General features: G+C 52.8%; 1 protein-coding gene across 4 annotated transcripts in view; it reads right to left on the minus strand.

The window, feature by feature from the left end:
• LOC140390088 (solute carrier organic anion transporter family member 2A1-like) overlaps positions 1 to 17,967 on the minus strand; it is a 626,095-nt gene that overhangs the window by 500,133 nt on the left and 107,995 nt on the right. For all 4 annotated transcript variants that reach the window (XM_072474991.1, XM_072474992.1, XM_072474989.1 and 1 more), the window contains exon 4: positions 14,494 to 14,718. In XM_072474991.1, the coding sequence (XP_072331092.1) occupies positions 14,494 to 14,718 (225 nt within the window). The remainder of the gene's footprint in view (positions 1 to 14,493; positions 14,719 to 17,967) is intronic.

The raw sequence follows: 17,967 nt of genomic DNA on the forward strand, positions 1-17,967 counted from the left end.
TTTTCAGGTGCAACAGGTGATTAAGAAGGCAAATGGAATTTTGTCCTTCATTGCTAGAGGGATGGAGTTTAAGACTAGGGAGGTTATGCTGCAATTGTATAAGGTGTTAGTGAGGCCACACCTGGAGTATTGTGTTCAATTTTGGTCTCCTTACTTGAGGAAGGACGTACTGGCACTGGAGGGTGTGCAGAGGAGATTCACTAGGTTAATCCCAGAGCTGAAGGGGTTGGATTACGAGGAGAGGTTGAGTAGATGGGATTGTACTCGTTGGAATTTAGAAGGATGAGGGGGGATCTTATAGAAACATATAAGATTATGAAGGGAATAGATAGGATAGATGTGGGCAGGTTGTTTCCACTGGCGGGTGAAAGCAGAACTAGGGGGCATAGCCTCAAAATAAGGGGAAGTAGATTTAGGACTGAGTTTAGGAGGAACTTCTTCACCCAAAGGGTTGTGAATCTATGGAATTCCTTGCCCAGTGAAGCAGTAGAGGCTCCTTCATTAAATGTTTTTAAGATAAAGATAGATTGTTTTTTGAAGAATAAAGGGATTAAGGGTTATGGTGTTCGGGCTGGAAAGTGGAGCTGAGTCCACAAAAGATCAGCCATGATCTCATTGAATGGTGGAGCAGGCTCGAGGGGCCAGGTGGCCTACTCCTGCTCCTAGTTATTATGTTCTTATGTGGTGGTGGGGAGGTAACGGTGCTGGGTGGGGGTAGTCGGTGGTGGGGGAGGTGAGGGTGATGTGATGGTGGGGGAGGTGAGGGTGGTGTGGTGGTGGGGGAGGTGAGGGTAGTCGGTGGTGGGGAGGTGAGTGTGATGTGGTGGTGGTGGAGGGGAGGGTGATGTGGTGGTCGGGGAGGGGAGGGTGGTCGGTGATGGGGTAGGTGAGGATGGTCGGTGGTGGGGGGGTGTGGGTGGTCGGTGGTGGGGGAGGGGAGGGTGGTCGGGGAGGTGAGGGTGGTCGGTGTTGGGGAGGTGAGGGTAGTCTGCGGTGGGGGAGGTGAGGGTGGTCGGTGTTGGGGGAGGTGAGGGTGGTCGGTGGTGAGGGAGGGGAGGGTGATGTGGTGGTGGGGGAGGTGAGGGTGATGTGGTGGTTGGGGAGGTGAGAGTGGTGGGGGAGGTGAGGGTGATATGGTGGTGGGGGAGGTGAGGGTGATATGGTGGGGAGGTGAGGGTAGTTGGTGGTGGGATGTGAGGCTGGTCGCTGGTGGGGGAGGTGAGGGTAGTCAGTGGTGGGGGAGGTGAGGGTGCTGTGGTGGTGGGGGAGGTGAGGGTAGTCGGTGGGGGGGAGGTGAGGGTGATGTGGTGGTGGGGGAGGTGAGGGTGATGTGGTGGTGGGGGAGGTGAGGGTGATGTGGTGCTGGGGGAGGTGAGGATGATGTGGTGGTGGGGGAGGTGAGGGTGATGTGGTGGTGGGGGAGGTGAGGGTGGTGTGGTGGTGGGGGAGGTGAGGGTAGTCGGTGGTGGGGAGGTGAGTGTGATGTGGTGGTGGTGGAGGGGAGGGTGATGTGGTGGTCGGGGAGGGGAGGGTGGTCGGTGATGGGGGGGTGTGGGTGGTCGGTGGTGGGGGAGGGGAGGGTGGTCGGGGAGGTGAGGGTGGTCGGTGTTGGGGAGGTGAGGGTAGTCTGCGGTGGGGGAGGTGAGGGTGGTCGGTGTTGGGGGAGGTGAGGGTGGTCGGTGGTGAGGGAGGGGAGGGTGATGTGGTGGTGGGGGAGGTGAGGGTGATGTGGTGGTTGGGGAGGTGAGAGTGGCGGGGGAGGTGAGGGTGATATGGTGGTGGGGGAGGTGAGGGTGATATGGTGGGGAGGTGAGGGTAGTTGGTGGTGGGAGGTGAGGCTGGTCGCTGGTGGGGGAGGTGAGGGTAGTCAGTGGTGGGGAGGTGAGGGTGCTGTGGTGGTGGGGGAGGTGAGGGTAGTCGGTGGGGGGGAGGTGAGGGTGATGTGGTGGTGGGGGAGGTGAGGGTGATGTGGTGGTGGGGGAGGTGAGGGTGATGTGGTGGTGGGGGAGGTGAGGGTGATGTGGTGGTGGGGGAGGTGAGGATGATGTGGGGGTGGGGGAGGTGAGGGTAGTCGGTGGTGGGTGAGGTGAGGGTAATGTGGTGGTGGGGAGGTGAGGGTGATGTGGTGGTGGGGGAGGTAACGGTGCTGTGGTGGGGGTAGTCGGTGGTGGGGGAGGTGAGGGTGATGTGGTGGTGGGGGAGGTGAGGGTAGTCGGTGGTGGGGAGGTGAGGGTGATGTGGTGGTGGGGGAGGGGAGAGTGATGTGGTGGTGGGCGAGAGGAGGGTGGTCGGTGGTGGGGGAGGTGAGGGTGGTCGGTGGTGGGGGAGGTGTGGGTGGTCGGTGGAGGGGGAGGTGAGGGTGGTCGGTGTTGGGGGAGGTGAGGGTAGTCGGTGTTGGGGGAGGTGAGGGTGATGTGATGGTGGGGAGGTGAGGGTGATGTGGTGGTGGGGGACGTGATGGTGATGTGGTGGTGGTTCAGGTGAGGGTAGTCGGTGTTGGGGAGGTGAGGGTGATGTGGTGGTCGGGGAGGGGAGGGTGGTCGGTGATGGGGGGGGTGTGGGTGGTCTGCGGTGGGGAGGTGAGGGTGGTCGGTGGCGGGGGAGGTGAGGGTGGTCGGTGGTGGGGAGGTGAGGGTGGTCATTGGTGGGGGAGGTGAGGGTAATGTGGTGGGGAGGTGAGGGTAGTTGGTGGTGGGAGGTGAGGCTGGTCGCTGGTGGGGGAGGTGAGGGTAGTCAGTGGTGGGGGAGGTGAGGGTGCTGTGGTGGTGTGGGAGGTGAGGGTGATGTGGTGGGGGGGGAGGTGAGGGTGATGTGGTGGTGGGGGAGGTGAGGGTGATGTGGTGGTGGGGAGGGGAGGGTGATGTGGTGGTGGGGGAGGTGAGGGTGATGTAGTGGTGGGGGAGGTGAGGGTAGTCGGTGGGGGGGGAGGTGAGCGTGATGTGGTGGTGGGGAGGGGAGGGTGATGTGGTGGTGGGGGAGGTGAGGGTAGTCGGTGGGGGGGGAGGTGAGCGTGATGTGGTGGTGGGGAGGGGAGGGTGATGTGGTGGTGGGGGAGGTGAGGGTGATGTGGTGGTGGGGGAGGTGAGGGTAGTCGGTGGGGGGGGGAGGTGAGCGTGATGTGGTGGTGGGGCGGGGAGGGTGATGTGGTGGTGGGGGAGGTGAGGATGATGTGGTGGTGGGGAGGTGAGGGTAGTCGGTGGTGGGGAGGTGAGGGTGGTCGTGGTGGGGGAGGTGAGGGTGGTCGGTGGTGGGGGAGGTGAGGGTGGTCGGTGGTGGGGGAGGTGAGGGTGGTCGGTGGTGGGGAGGTGAGGGTGGTCGGGTTTGGGGGAGGTGAGGGTAGTCGGTGTTGGGGGAGGTGAGGGTAGTCCGTGGTGGGGGAGGTGAGGATGATGTGGTGGTGGGGGAGGTGAGGATGATGTGGTGGTGGGGGAGGTGAGGTTAGTCGGTGGTGGAGGAGGTGAGGGTGGTCGGTGGTGGGGGAGGTGAGGGTGGTCGGTGGCGGGGGAGGTGAGGGTGGTCGGTGGTGGGGGTGGTGAGTGTGGTCGGTGGTGGGGGAGGTGAGGGTGGTCGGTGGTGGGGGAGGTGAGGTTAGTCGGTGGTGGAGGAGGTGAGGGTGGTCGGTGGTGGGGGAGGTGAGGGTGGTCGGTGGTGGAGGAGGTGAGGGTGGTCGGTGGTGGGGGACGTGAGGCTGGTCCGTGGTGGGGAAGTGCTGAACTCTGCTGTCTGTGCTCATGCCCATCTCTACTGACCCCCACCGTGGTCGCTGAAACGTGCAGCTACCAGTGACACCCGTCCCTGCTGACCCAGCCGGCGGCGCTGGGCAGCCTCCTGTTGCCGTCCATGCCCCATGTCCCTTGTGTCGGCTCCCCCCTCGCCATCCCCCTCATCTGGAGAGGAGTTCCCCTCATCCTGATCGTCCTCCTCCTCCTCCAGCACATCGCCCCTCTGCTGGGCTACGTTGTGCAGGACGCAGCAGACCGCAACGATGCGGCCGACCCTATCTGACGGGTACTGGAGGGCCCCCCCCAGAGCGGTCCAGGCACCTGAAGCCCATCTTCAGCAGCCCAAAGCACCTCTCGACCACACTCCTGGTCGCTGCATGGGCATCACTGTAGCCGCTCTCCGCGCGGTCTGTGGCCTCCGTAAAGGCGTCATCAGCCATGACCGCAACGGATAACCCCTGTTGCCCAGCAACCAGCCCCGCAGCCGGGTGGGGGGCGGGGGGGGGGGGGTGTCCCTCGAACATGGCGGGGATGAACGATTGGGACAGTATAAAGAAGTCATGCACACTGCCAGGGAGCCTGACGCAAACGTGCAGGATCGTCATCCTGTGGTCACAGACCACCTGCACGTTCATTGAATATGTACTCTTTCTGTTCAAGCACATGGCCCTTTCATCCAAGGTGATGTGCACTCCATCGATCGCCCCTTGCACCATGGGTATCCGGGCAACAGCGGCGAACCCCACTGCGCGGGCATCCTGGTGGGCGCGGCCCACAGGGAACTGTATATACCGGTCCGTGACGTTGTACAGGGCGTCGGTGACGTCCCGGATGCACCTGTGCACCGATGGCTGGGAGATGTCAGACATGTCCCCACTCGGCGACTGGAACAACCCTGTCGTGAAGAAGTTGAGGGCGACCTTCACCTTGACAGCCACCAGGAAGGCATGTCCAACCCCGGTCCCACGCGGTGCCAAGTGTGCCATCAGGTGGCAGATGTGAGCGACGGTCTCCCGGCTCATCCGGAACCTCCTCCTGCACGCCCTGTCTGGGAGGTCCTCGAAGGACATGTGGGGCAGGTACACACGTTGACGCACCGGACGCCTCTGTGGCCATGGCACCGCTTCCATCCCCGTGCTGTGGCTCCCGCACGGCCTGGTGCCCCTCTTGCGCCTCTCAGGTGTGTGGCCCTGCAGCCTGTGCGGTTTGCACGTGCCCGACTGCGGCCCACTCCTCTACAGCAGACTCCGTCACCTCCCTGTCATGCCCGTGTTCCAGCTCCCACTGGGCCTCATGCAGCAGCCCCCTCCACGGAGGCCAACAACGTTGGAAGATCTGCAGGGGGTGGGAGTAGACAGGGTTTCAGCATTGGTATACCCTCCTCCATAACCAGGTGCCATGGGCTACATGGCCGGCCCGGTTGCCAGCACGCGCCCCACCCCTGCCCCCTCAGTACCCTGACACCTGTCGGCCATCCCCCCTGCCAGAGCCACCATGGGCATTGCCCTCACCGGGGGGGCTGCCATGTGTGCTGCCCTGGACCTACCCGCTGGTGAGTGTCGCCAGTTTGGGTGGGGGGGGGGGGGGTCAGGCACACGTCAGGTTGGCCGGACCGTCTGCGCCGCAACAGTGAACGGGTTGGGTGGACAACCGTTTGTCCGCCGTCATGGCGTCTGGCCATTGGATCCGCCCTGCCATGGCGGGCTGTGGCCGCCCGCAGCCTTTGTTGCCACCACCGCTCCTTCACCACCTCCACCCCCCCCGGCAGCGGATGCATGGGACCACCCCCACCCCCGGCAGCGGATGTGTGGGACCAACCCCCCACCTCAAACAGCCTCTCCCACACAGCCCGCAGACACGGCCATGCCGCTTCCCCTCCCGGGGTCCTCACCCCCAACACCGTCAACCACCCCCCCCCCCCCGGGGGCCTCCCCACGCTGTCACCCACGTCCTCCCGCAGTGTCAGCCAGCACGACTGATTTGCGCTGTTTTATAGCATGTTAGAACGGCAGCGGTGTGACATCTGGTCACGCCGGAGGGACTTCGGCCCATCTGGCCCGGGGAATTGCTGCTCCATCGGAGAATCGCCACTACGGCCGTCTTCTGCGATTCTCCGTGCGGCCGGGCGCAATGCGCTCGCGCCCGTTTTGGCACACATCAGAGAATGGTGTCCCGGCGGGAGGTCGGAGAACCCCGCCCAGAAAGTTATCAGTGAGTGCAGGGACTCCTGTAGTGAAATGGAAAGGAGTCAGAGAGAGGAGAGATTCCTGTTGTGAAATGAAAAGGAGCCAGAGAATACAGATATTCCAGTTGTGAAATGGAGAGGACTCAGAGAGTGCATAATTTCCTGTAGTGAAATGAAAAGTTTGGTAGTCGGTATTATGGGTATTACGGTACCCAGGTTGATGCTGTAAGACCATTGGTGTGGGAGGTACCTGAGACAGCAATATCATTGGTGAAGCCTGCCTGCTGGTTCCGCCCAGTAAGGCGGAGTATAAGAACCTGTGACTCCCTAGCAGCTGCATTCTGTACCTGCGCTGCTGGGGGAAACATCTAGTCCAATAAAGCCTTCAATTGTCATCCAATCTCGCTTCTGGAGTTATTGGTCGAGCATCAAAAAGGAATTACAGAGTGAAGAGATTCCTGTAGTGAAATGGAAAGGAGTCAAGAGAGTGGAGCACCATGGGCAGCACGGTAGCACAAGTGGGTAGCACTGTGGCTTCACAACGCCAGAGTCCCAGTTTCGATTCCCCGTTGGGTCACTGTCTGTGCGGAGTCTGCACTTTCTCCCTGGGTATGCATGGATTTCCTCCGGGTGCTTCAGTTTCCTCCCACAGTACAAAGACGTGCAGTTTAGCTGGATTGGCCATGATAAATTGTCCTTAGTGATCAAAAAGGTTAGGTGGGGTTATTGGGTGACAGGGATAGGGTGGAAGTGAGGGCTTAAGTGGGTCGGTGCAGACGCGAAGGGCCGAATGGCCTCCTTCTGCACTGTCTGTTTTATGTCTATGTCTGTGCCTATGGAGGTTAGTGTAGCGAAATGGAAAGGAGTCAGAGAGTGCAGAGATTCCAGTTATGAAATGGAGAGGAGTCAGAGAGTGCAGAGATTCCTGTAGTGAAGAAAGAAGTCATAGAGATTTGAGATTCCAGTAGTGAAATGGAAAGGAATCAGAGAGTGCAGAGACTCCGGTAGTGAAATGGAAATTAGTCAGGGAGTTCGCAGATTCCTGTAGTGAAATGGAAAGTGTCATAATATACACCAGCATATCATGGTGCAGACACACACACACACACTGATGGACATGCAGTGGGACCAATCAGCATACACAACACCGCAACCAATCACCAGTGAGAGCACACGCACTATAAAGAGGGGACAGGAGAGTTCCGCTCATTCTAGTAGCAGCCAGCTCGGAGCACAAGAGCTCACAGCCTGCAACACAGACATTCACCATGTGCTGAGTGCATCACCAGGTTAGGACTTGGCAAGGGTCAACAGTTAAAGCTGGTATTGCATTTACCCACAGTTCAAGTATGTTAATATAATTAACCTTAATAAAGTAGAGTTGCACCACTTCCAGTGTTGGTGACCTGTTTGTGATCCAGAACACCCAACACATCAGAAAGGAGTTAGAGAGTGCAGAGATTGCCATAATGAAATGGAAAGGAGTCAGAGAGTGCAGAGATTGCAGTAATGAAATAGAAAGGTGTCAGAGAGTGCAGAGATTCCTGTGGTTAAATAGAAAGATTCAGAGTGCAATGATTCCTGTAGTGAAATTGAAATGAGTCAGGGAGTAGAGATTGCACTCGTGAAATGGAAAGTAGTCTGAGGGTTACGGGTAGAGGGTGGAAGTGAGGGCTTAATGGGGGTCGGTGCAGACTCGATGGGCTGAATGGCCTCCTTCTGCATTGTATGTTCTATTTTCTATGAAATGGAAAGAGTCAGAGAGTGCAGAGATTCCAGTAGTGAACTGGAAAGGAGTCAGAGAGTGCCGAGGTTACTCCAGCGAAATGGAAAGGAGTCAGAGAGTGCAGAGGTTACTCTAGTGAAATGGAAAGGAGTCAGAGAGTGCAGAGGTTACTCTAGTGAAATGGAAAGGAGTCAGAGAGTGCAGAGGTTACTCTAGTGAACTGGAAAGGAGTCAGAGAGTGCAGAGGTTACTCGAGTGAAATGGAAAGGAGTCAGAGAGTGCAGAGGTTACTCGAGTGAAATGGAAAGGAGTCAGAGAATGCAAAGGTTACTCTAGTGAAATGGAAAGGAGTCAGAGAGTGCAGAGGTTACTCTAGTGAACTGGAAAGGAGTCAGAGAGTGCAGAGGTTACTCGAGTGAAATGGAAAGGAGTCAGAGAATGCAAAGGTTACTCTAGTGAAATGGAAAGGAGTCAGAGAGTGCAGAGGTTACTCTAGTGAAATGGAAAGGAGTCAGAGAGTGCAGAGGTTACTCTAGTGAAATGGAAAGGAGTCAGAGAGTGCAGAGGTTACTCTAGTGAAATGGAAAGGAGTCAGATCTTGCAAAATTCCAATCGTGAAATGGAAAGGAGTTATAGAATCCAGATATTACCGTAGATTAATGAAAGGAGTCAGAGTGCGCAGAGCTTCCTGTAATGAGGGGTCAGAGAGTGGAGAGACTCCTGTTGTGTAATGGAATGGAGTCAGAGAGTGCAGTGAAATGGGAACTAGTCACAGAGTGTAGACTGTAGTGAACCAGCAGGGAGTCACAAAGTCACATAAGACTTTTCAGATTTACCTTCAAGATTGAAGATTCGGTAGAAACAAATTGGCATGGAAATTAAAGATTAGAAGTAAAATTTGAAACAAGTTGAAATTCTAATTTAATAAAATCAGGACGGAGTTCCAGGCAATGTGTTGCAGCTGCAGCATATGGGAGGTGTTGGAACCTATTGTGGTTGATCGTGACCACATCTGGACAAATGTTCGTTGCTCGAGTAACGATGGCTCAGAATTAGTAAGAAGGTGAGCGGGAGAGTTACATGGACACTGGCTGGGATTCTCCCTTTTGGGGACTAAGTCCCCACGCCAGCAGGAAAACCAGCGCCAATGACTCCGGCGTCAACGGCGTTCCAAGTTGAGGAATTCTCACCTTTCTAGGGGGCTTGGTTGATGCCGGAGGTGTTGGCGCCGCTCTAGCCGGCGGCGAAGGGGCGGCGCGAGTTCACACATGCGTGGAACGGCCAGCGTGATTCCGCGCATGCGCAGACTGACCGGCGTATTTTCGCGCATGCGCACGGGTTTCTCATCTCCGTGCTGGTCCCCGGGCAATATGGCGGAGCCCTACAGGGGCCCGGCAAGGAAGGAAGAAGTGCCCTCACGGACAAGCCTGCCCGCAGATCGGTGGGCCCCAATCGCGGGCCAGGCCACCGTTGGGGCCCCCCCCCCGGGGTTGGATCCCCGCGCCCCCCCGAGTATCGCCCACGCATACTCACCTGCCAGGACCCGCCGGTGCGTGAGTTGAGTGATTCACGCCGGCGGGACTGGCCATAAATGGACGGCCGCTTGGCCCATTGGGGCCTGGAGAATCGCCAGTGGGGCCGCTGCCAACGGCCCCTGATTGGCTTGCCGGGAATCCCGCCCCTGCCCGAAAAACGGCACCGGAGAATACGGCAGCCAGCATCGGAGCGGTTGGGCGGAATCTGCGCCTCCCCCCGGGGATTCTCCGACCCGGCAGGGGACGCAGAATCCCGCCCACTGTGTTTCAGGAGGCTGTCACACCCCTTACCTTAGCCACTCACTAGCCAGGGACAGGAGCCCAGGACTACAAGTAAGGCAGGTAGTGGGATCCAAAAAGCAGCACTGCAGGAGCCTGAGCCCCTGTCCTTGTCGGACAAGTTTGAGATTCTTGCCCCATGTGGTTGACAGCAGTTGATTTTGAAACTGACCGTAACACCATGGTACGGTGAGGCATTCAAATAGGGAAGAAAGTAGAAATCAGTCATAGCTGCGGATAGTCTGTTAGCCTGGATCGAGAGTTCTGACGGCTGTGTTGCCTGCCCAGTCCCAGGGTTCGAGACATCTGCTCCGGGCAGGAGCGGAACTTGCAGTGGAAGGGGGAAGGATCCCGTTGTGGGTCCTGTCAGACCAATGACATAGGTAGAACGAGAAAATAAGTTCTGCGTAGAACCAGGCACTAAATTAAAAAGCAGAACATCCAATTATAATCTCTGGGATTATTAACTGAGCCACATGCAAATCGGTACACAGAATTAGAGAGTTGAATATGTTGCTCAAATAGGCATGAAGAATAACGGAGCTGAATATTATTTAAATCGAGAAAGATTGCAGAAAACTGCAGCACAGAGGGATTTGGGAGTCCTCGTGCATAAATCACAAACAGCTAGCATGCAAGTTCAGTGGGTAACAGGGAAGGTAAATGGAATGTTTGTCTTTATTTCAAAGTTAATGGAGTCTAAAAGTAGGAAGTTCTGCAAAAATAATACAAGGCACGGATTGGACCACACTTGGGATATTGTGAACAGTTTTGATCTCCTTATTTGAGGAAAGATATCCTGACATTGGAGTTCACTAGGCTGATCCCGGGTGTGGAGGAATTTTCGTATGAGGCGAGGTTAAGTAGGTTGAGCCTGTACTCATTGAGTTTAGGAGAATTGGAAGTTACCTTATTGAGACATATAGGTTTCTCAGGGGGCTTGGCAGGGCAGTTGGTGAGAGGTTGTTTCCTCTTACCTGTTAGGGACCCGGGTTCAACTCTGGCCTCGGGTGTCTGTCTGTGTGGAGTTTGCACTTCCCCCCTGTGTCTGCGTGGGTTTCCTCCGGGTGCTCTGATTTCCTCCCACAAGTCAAAGATGTGCAGATTAGGTGGATTGGCCAAGCAAATTTTCACCTTATTATCCAAAAGGTTAGGTGGGGTTACTGGGTTGCCGGGATAGGGTGGAGGTATGGGCTTAAGTCGGGTGCTCTTTCCAAGGGTAGGTGCAGACTCAATGGGCTGAATGACCTCCTTCTGCACTGTAGATTCTAAATTCAATGATTCTTATGGAACAGTCTAGGGTCAGAGGATATAATCAAAGAGTATGGGGTCAGCCATTTAAGACAGAGATGAGGAGGAATTTCTTCTCTCAGAGGGTAGCGAATCTGTGGAATTCTTTACCACACAGAACTGTAGAGGCTGGGTCATTAAGTATCTTCAAAGCCAAGAATGATAGATTTTTAATTAGTAAAGGAATTAAGGGTTATGGAGAGAAGGTGCGAAAGTGGAGTTGAGGGTTCTATTAAATCAGCCATGACTTCAATGAATGGGTGGAATGGTCTAACTATGCTCCTATGTCTTATGGTGTTATGGTATTGTTTAGGGAGAAGAATACAGTGCTGGAAAAAGAGCAGGTCTCAGAAGATTCAAGGACAGAATCAACTTGACTGGAGCCAAGAAACAAAAAGGATATTAACTACATTGCTCAGTGTGGTCTGTAGACCACCAACTGGTAAGAAGGATGCAGAGGAACAAATTTGCAGGTAAATTATAGAGAGCTGCAAATATTATAGAGCAGTTATAATGGAAGATTTTAATTACCCGAATGCAGATTGGACAATGATAGTGTAAAGGGTGGAGATGGGCAAACATTCCTAGATTGTGTTCAGGACAATTTTCTCCAGCAACTTGTGTCCAACCCAACAAAAAATGATCATTGTTGGACCTGGTTCTTGGAATGAGGTGGGCCGAGTAGATCAGTGGCGGAACATTTCGAAGACATCGATCATTGCATTGTAAGGTTTAGGATGATGGTATACAAAAAGACAATGGGCAATCCAAAGTAAGAAATAATTAACTGGGGGAGAGCCTGCTCAATGGGGCAAGAATGGAGCTGAACCGGTTAGACTTGAACGAGAGGTCGACGGGAAAAACTGTGGCTGAATAATGGGCTACCTTCAAATCAGAAATGATTCAGGCACAGTCCAGGTGGAAAGATAGGGAAAATAAATCCAGAGCTCCCGGGATGAAAAAGGAGATTGAAATGAAGATAAGGAAGAAAGAGTTTTATTATGGCAGGTGTCATACTGGAAAATACAGTTGAGAACCAATAGGAATACAGAACATTCAGAGAGGAGGTGAAAACGCTCATTGGAGATGCAAAGAGGGATTATTTAAAAAAGGCTGACAGCCAACATGAAGGAAAATCCCAAACTCTCCTTCCCAAAGTAGTACTAAATAATAAAAAGGAGGAGTGATAATTATAATCTATATCCCAGAGTACTTAAGGAAGTGGCTCTAGAAATAGTGGATGCATTGGTGGATATCTTTCAAGGTGGAACAATTCCTACTGATTGGAGGGTAGCTATGTAACTCCACTATTTAAAAAGGGAAGAAGAGTATTATGGGCCAGCATTTAGAGAACACCAAAGTATATCATGGAGTTTACCTGACCCACAACGTTTAATAGATTTTGGTTGTGGGGAGCACAAGGGCCCACTTTACAGGTGTGATGCAACAGAGATCTAAAGTATTTTTAAACAAAAACAATGTTTATTCTATGAATCCAGTTAACATTTTATAAACCCACAGTAAACATCTTACCAACTACCAACACGGTTAACCCCCCCAAAAAAAGTTACAATACTCTATAGATAACCCTGAATAACTTTCCAAACAACATCCAGAAGTCAAAAAACCCTTTTTAACAAAGACATAGGTTTGCATTCCTGACAGAAACAGGTATTACTTTGAAATCATCAAGTGATCTGGAGACATTCTTTAGATTGCAGAGAGAGAGATCAATTCACATCTGCTTGCTTTGATGCAGCTCTCCAATTGAAAACAAAACTAAAAACTGAGTCAAAACAGCTTCCAGCTCAAAGCGAAAGTAAAAACAGAGCAGAGCCCAGCTCCACGCCCACAATGACATCCCTGCAGCCATTTGGTAAAGCACACTTTTCTGAAAGGGACATTCACATGACAAGAGAGAAAACAAGGAATTAAATAACCGTAAGCTTGACATCGGTGGGCAAATTCGAGAAACCATTATCAATAATGGGAAAATGTTGAAGTCCAAGTACAAGAGTTGGCAGGTCATGTTACAGTTGTATAGGACTTTGTTTAGGCCACATTTGGAATACTGCGTGCAGTTCTGGTCACCACATTACCAGAAGGATGTGGATGCTTTAGAGAGGGTGCAGAGGAGGTTCACCAGGATGTTGCCTGGCATGGAGGGTGCTAGGTATGAAAAAAAGTTGAGTAGATTAGGATTATTTTCGTTGGAAAGATGGAGGTTGAGGGGGGACCTGATTGAGGTCTACAAAATTATGAGAGGTATGGACAGGGTGGATAGCAACCAGCTTTTTCCAAGAGTGGGGATGTCAATTACAAGGGGTCACGATTTCAAGGTGAGAGGGGGAAAGTTTAAGGGAGATGTGCGTGGAAAGTTTTTTACGCAGAGGGTGGTGGGTGCCTGGAACGCTTTGCCAGCGGAGGTGGTAGAGGCGGGCATGATAGCGTCATTCAAGATGCATCTAGACAGATATATGAACGGGTGGGGAACAGAGGGAAGTAGATCCTTGGAAAATAGGTGACAGGTTTAAATAAAGGATCTGGATCGGCGCAGGCTGGGAGGGCCGAAGCTGTAATTTTCTTTGTTCTTGTCAAATCTACTGGAATTCTTTGAGGATGTAACTGGTAGAGTTGATGAGGGGGAGCCAGTGGATGTGGTTTATTTGGACTTTCAGAAGGCTTTCGACAAAGTCCCACATAAGAGATTAACATGTAAAACTAAAGCGTATGGGATTAGGAGTAGTGGATTGAGATGGATTAAAAACTGGTTGGCAAACAGGAAACAAAGAGTGGGAATAAGTAAATAAATGGGTGTTTAAATGAGAGAGAAACTGGAAAGAGACAGACCGAGAGAGAGAGAGAACGGGGAGAGAGAGTGAGAGAACAGGGAGAGACAGTGAGTGAGACTGGGGAGAGAGAGTGAGAGGGAATGGGGAGAGACATTGAGTGAGACCGAGGAGAGAGAGTGAGTGAGACCGGGGAGAGAGAGTGAGTGAGACCGGGGTGAGAGAGTGAGAGAACGGGGCGAGAGAGTGAGAGAACAGGGAGAGACAGTGAGTGAGACTGGGGAGAGAGTGAGAGGGAATGGGGAGAGCGAGTGAGTGAGACTGGAGAGAGAGACTGAGAGAATGGGGAGAGAGAGTGAGAGAATGGGAAGAGAGAGTGAGTGAGACCGGGGAGAGTGAGAGAACGGGGAGAGAGAATGAGTGAGACCGGGGAGAGAGAATGAGTGAGACCGGGGAGAGAGAGTGAGAGAACGGGGGGAGAGAGTGTGTGAGACCGGGGAGAGAGAGAGTGAGTGAGACTGGGGAGAGAGAGTGAGTGAGACCGGGGAGTGAGAGTGAGTGAGACCGGGGAGAGAGAGTGAGAGCATGGGGAGAGACAGTGAGTGAGACTGGGGAGAGAGAGAGTGAGAGGGAATGGGAAGAGAGAGAGAATGAGACTGGAGAGAGAAAGAGTGAGTGAGACCGAGGAGAGAGTGTGAGAGACCGGGGAGAGACAGTGAGTGAGACCGGGGAGAGAGAGAGAACGGGGAGAGAGAGTGAGTGAGACCGGGGGGAGAGAGAGTGAGAGGGAATGGGGAGAGAGAATGAGTGAGACTGGAGAGAGAAAGAGTGAGTGAGAGTGGGGAGAGAGAGAGAGAGAGTGAGTGAGACTGGGGAGAGAGTGAGTGAGTGAGACTGGGGAGACAGAGTGAGACTACAGAGAGAAAATCTTTTCAAAGATTCATGCAGGTTGTATTTTGAAACTCACCGATATAAAGTGCTGAGTTAGATGGTTCAGCAAAATCATCCACATATGAAATGCCAAAGGGTTGAATTGGAACTGTTCCAATGCCCACTATTAACTGGGCAATGATGATTATGACCCACACGCTGCTCATCGTATTGTATCCTATGTCTGATTTTCTGCAGTATTCGAGGCTGTGCGTCTGGTTCACTGGCTGACAGGTGTCTGAGTTGGGATAACTCGTATTTCCTGCAAGAGAATCAAGTAATTTATTTGCACACATTATATTACACTATATTTACATTTTTTGGTTTTATGGGAGTTAAATTTGAGGATTATTTCAGATCAGCCATGATCTCATTGAATAGCGGAGCAGACTCGATGGGTGGAAATATTTGTGCTCCTATGTCTTAACTTCTAATGTGCTCCGAGAAGTTATGGTGTGAAGAGTATATAAAAGAAGGAGATGCTGTTGCTCAGTTCTTTTTGAAAAATATTTTATTGAGGCATTTATATTAACACAACAAACATAGTGGCCAATCAAATCAAGCCAACAGGGCTGCAAATAACCATTATAACCACCTCCACCCCCCCACCCCCCCGCCCCACCGCTGACATCTTAACTTTTCTCGAAGAAGTCAATAAATGGCTGCCACCTCCGGTCAACACCCCCCCCCCCCCCCCCCCCCCCACCCCACAGATCCCCACAGGGCGAACTTTGAAGAAGGCTGAGTTAAAGAGACAACTGCAGTAAGCAGGGGCGCAATTATCTCTGGAAAAATTTCAAAGTGTGGTCGTGAACAGGAATTGCCGCGAGCTTCCTGGCGCTCGGCCCAGCAAGGCTGGAAACGCAATTCAATGTTAATTGGCCCACTTAATGAGGCCCCACAGGCTTCACGCTGCAAAGGAAGGCTCACCACCCGATTCTCCGGGACCACGCTCGCCAGCCCCCCACTGAAAAGGTCCAGCAGGACTTAAGCTGCACTTGCTCAGCCAACCCCAACCAGCGAGATTATGTAATTATCATAAACTATTTTTCAAACTACCCTGAAATGGTTCTACTGTGAAGCATATTGACAAGCAGTGTAATACTGCATACCAAGTCAATGTTTGCTAAACACGGAATTCCGCAAATCGTCGTGAGTGACAACGGTCCTTTTTTTAGCTGTGAAGTGTGGCAACACTTCGCAGTCACGTTGGATTTTAATCACGTCACATCAAGTCCATTGTACCCCCAAGCCAATTGAAAAGGCTGAAAAGGGTGTACATATTGTTTAGCAATTATTCAAGAAAGCAATGGACACGGATTTTGGGCGGGCTGACTTTCCCAAGGGTGGGCAGGGAGCAGGTGGGTGAGTTGGGGGCAGCGATTAGGGCCGAAGAAATTTCTGAGGGCTTGAAGGCAATGCAGTCGGGGCCGGATGGGTTCACGGTAGAATTTTACAAGATATTTTCGGGGATATTAGGGCCGTTGCTGGTTAAGGTTTTTAACGAGGCGAGGGATAGAGGGGTGCTGCCCCCGACGATGTCACAGGCCACCATCTCGTTAATATTGAAGCGGGACAAAAACCTGGAGCTGCGTAGATCCTACAGGCCGATCTCGTTGCTCAATGTGGACGCTAAGCTGCTGGCCAAAGTGTTGGCCTCCAGGATTGAAGATTGTGTGCCGGAGGTAATTACGGAGGACCAAACCGGATTTGTCAAGGGTAGGCAGTTGGTGGCCAATATGAGAAGGTTGCTTAACGTGATTATGATGCCCCCGAAGGGTAGGTAGGTGGAGGTAGTTGTGGCCATGGATGCAGAGAAGGCGTTTGACCGGGTAGAGTGGGACTATTTATGGGAGGTGTTGGGATGCTTTGGGTTTGGTAGGGGCTTTATTGACTGGGTCAGGCTGCTGTACCAGGCTCCGGAAGCTGGTGTAAGGACAAACAAGACAACCTCAAACTATTTTAGTCTGTCCCGGGGGACAAGACAGGGATGTCCGCTCTCCCCGCTGCTGTTTGTGCTTGCCATAGAGCCGCTGGCAATTGCTCTGAGAGCTTCTGGGGGCTGGAAAGGGCTGGTTTGGGGGGGGGGGGGGGTGCAGCATAGGGTATCACTGTATGCGGATAATTATTCCTGTATGTGGCGGATCCAGGAGCAGGGATGAGGGAGATTATGAAGATTCTGGGGAAATTTGGCTGGTTTTCGGGATACAAACTGAATATGATTTGAGTTGAGTCTGAATTGAGTCGATTTCGGCGTGAGAACAGCTGGTGAGTCAGTTTCAGCGCGAGCAGTGCGGAAGTGGTTGCTGGGAGGTAAGTCTGTCCTTTAAAAGCACTTGTCTTTGCAGGGGCAGGCCAGTCGATTTTGGCGTGAGAACAGCTGGTGAGTCAGTTTCAGCGGGAGCAGTGCGGAAGTGGTTGCTGGGAGGTAAGTCTGTCCTTTAAAAGCACTTGTCTTTGCAGGGGCAGGCCAGTCGATTTCGGCGTGAGAACAGCTGGTGAGTCAGTTTCAGCGGGAGCAGTGCGGAAGTGGTTGCTGGGAGGTAAGTCTGTCCTTTAAAAGCACTTGTCTTTGCAGGGGCAGGCCAGTCGATTTCGGCGGGAGAATCAGCTGGTGAGTCAGTTTCAGCGGGAGCAGTGCGGAAGTGGTTGCTGGGAGGTAAGTCTGTCCTTTAAAAGCACTTGTCTTTGCAGGAGCAGGCCAGTCGATTTCGGCGGGAGAATCAGCTTGTGAGTCAGTTTCAGCGGGAGCAGTGCGGAAGTGGTTGCTGGGAGGTAAGTCTGTCCTTTAAAAGCACTTGTCTTTGCAGGGGCAGGCCAGTCGATTTCGGCGGGAGAATCAGCTGGTGAGTCAGTTTCAGCGGGAGCAGTGCGGAAGTGGTTGCTGGGAGGTAAGTCTGTCCTTTAAAAGCACTTGTCTTTGCAGGGGCAGGCCAGTCGATTTTGGCGGGAGTGGAGCTGGCTGGTTAGTCAATTTCTGCAGGAGCTGAGAATTTTTTTTTTAAAATTAGTGTTTTAGGCGGGAACAGGAAGTCGACCCGCGGACGTCTGGGAAGACCCTCACCAATAAATTCTGGTGGAGAGGAAACCCGAGACACTACACGTGTAGTGTCTCCCACCCGCCCTCCTCCTCTAACCTAATAATAAAACCCATTGGTCTGAGGTAAGTACCATATTTTATTATATTATTATTATTTTTTATAAAAAATTTAATTTAGTTGTTAGCCAGATCTTGGTAGAAAGTTAGAGGTATGGCAGGGAAGGGAGTGCAATGTTCCTCCTGCAGGATGTTTGAGGTGAGGGATGCAGTTAGTGTCCCTGCTGATTTTACCTGCAGGAAGTCCTGCCATCTCCAGCTCCTCCAAGACCGAGTTAGGGAACTGGAGCTGGAGTTGGAAGAACTTCGGATCATTCGGGAGGCAGAAGGGGTCATAGATAGCAGCTTCAGGGAATTAGTTACACCAAAGATTGGAGATAGGTGGGTAACTGTAAGAGGGACTGGGAAAAAACA

Source organism: Scyliorhinus torazame, chromosome 14, assembly GCF_047496885.1.
Source record: "Scyliorhinus torazame isolate Kashiwa2021f chromosome 14, sScyTor2.1, whole genome shotgun sequence".
NCBI lineage: Eukaryota > Metazoa > Chordata > Chondrichthyes > Carcharhiniformes > Scyliorhinidae > Scyliorhinus > Scyliorhinus torazame.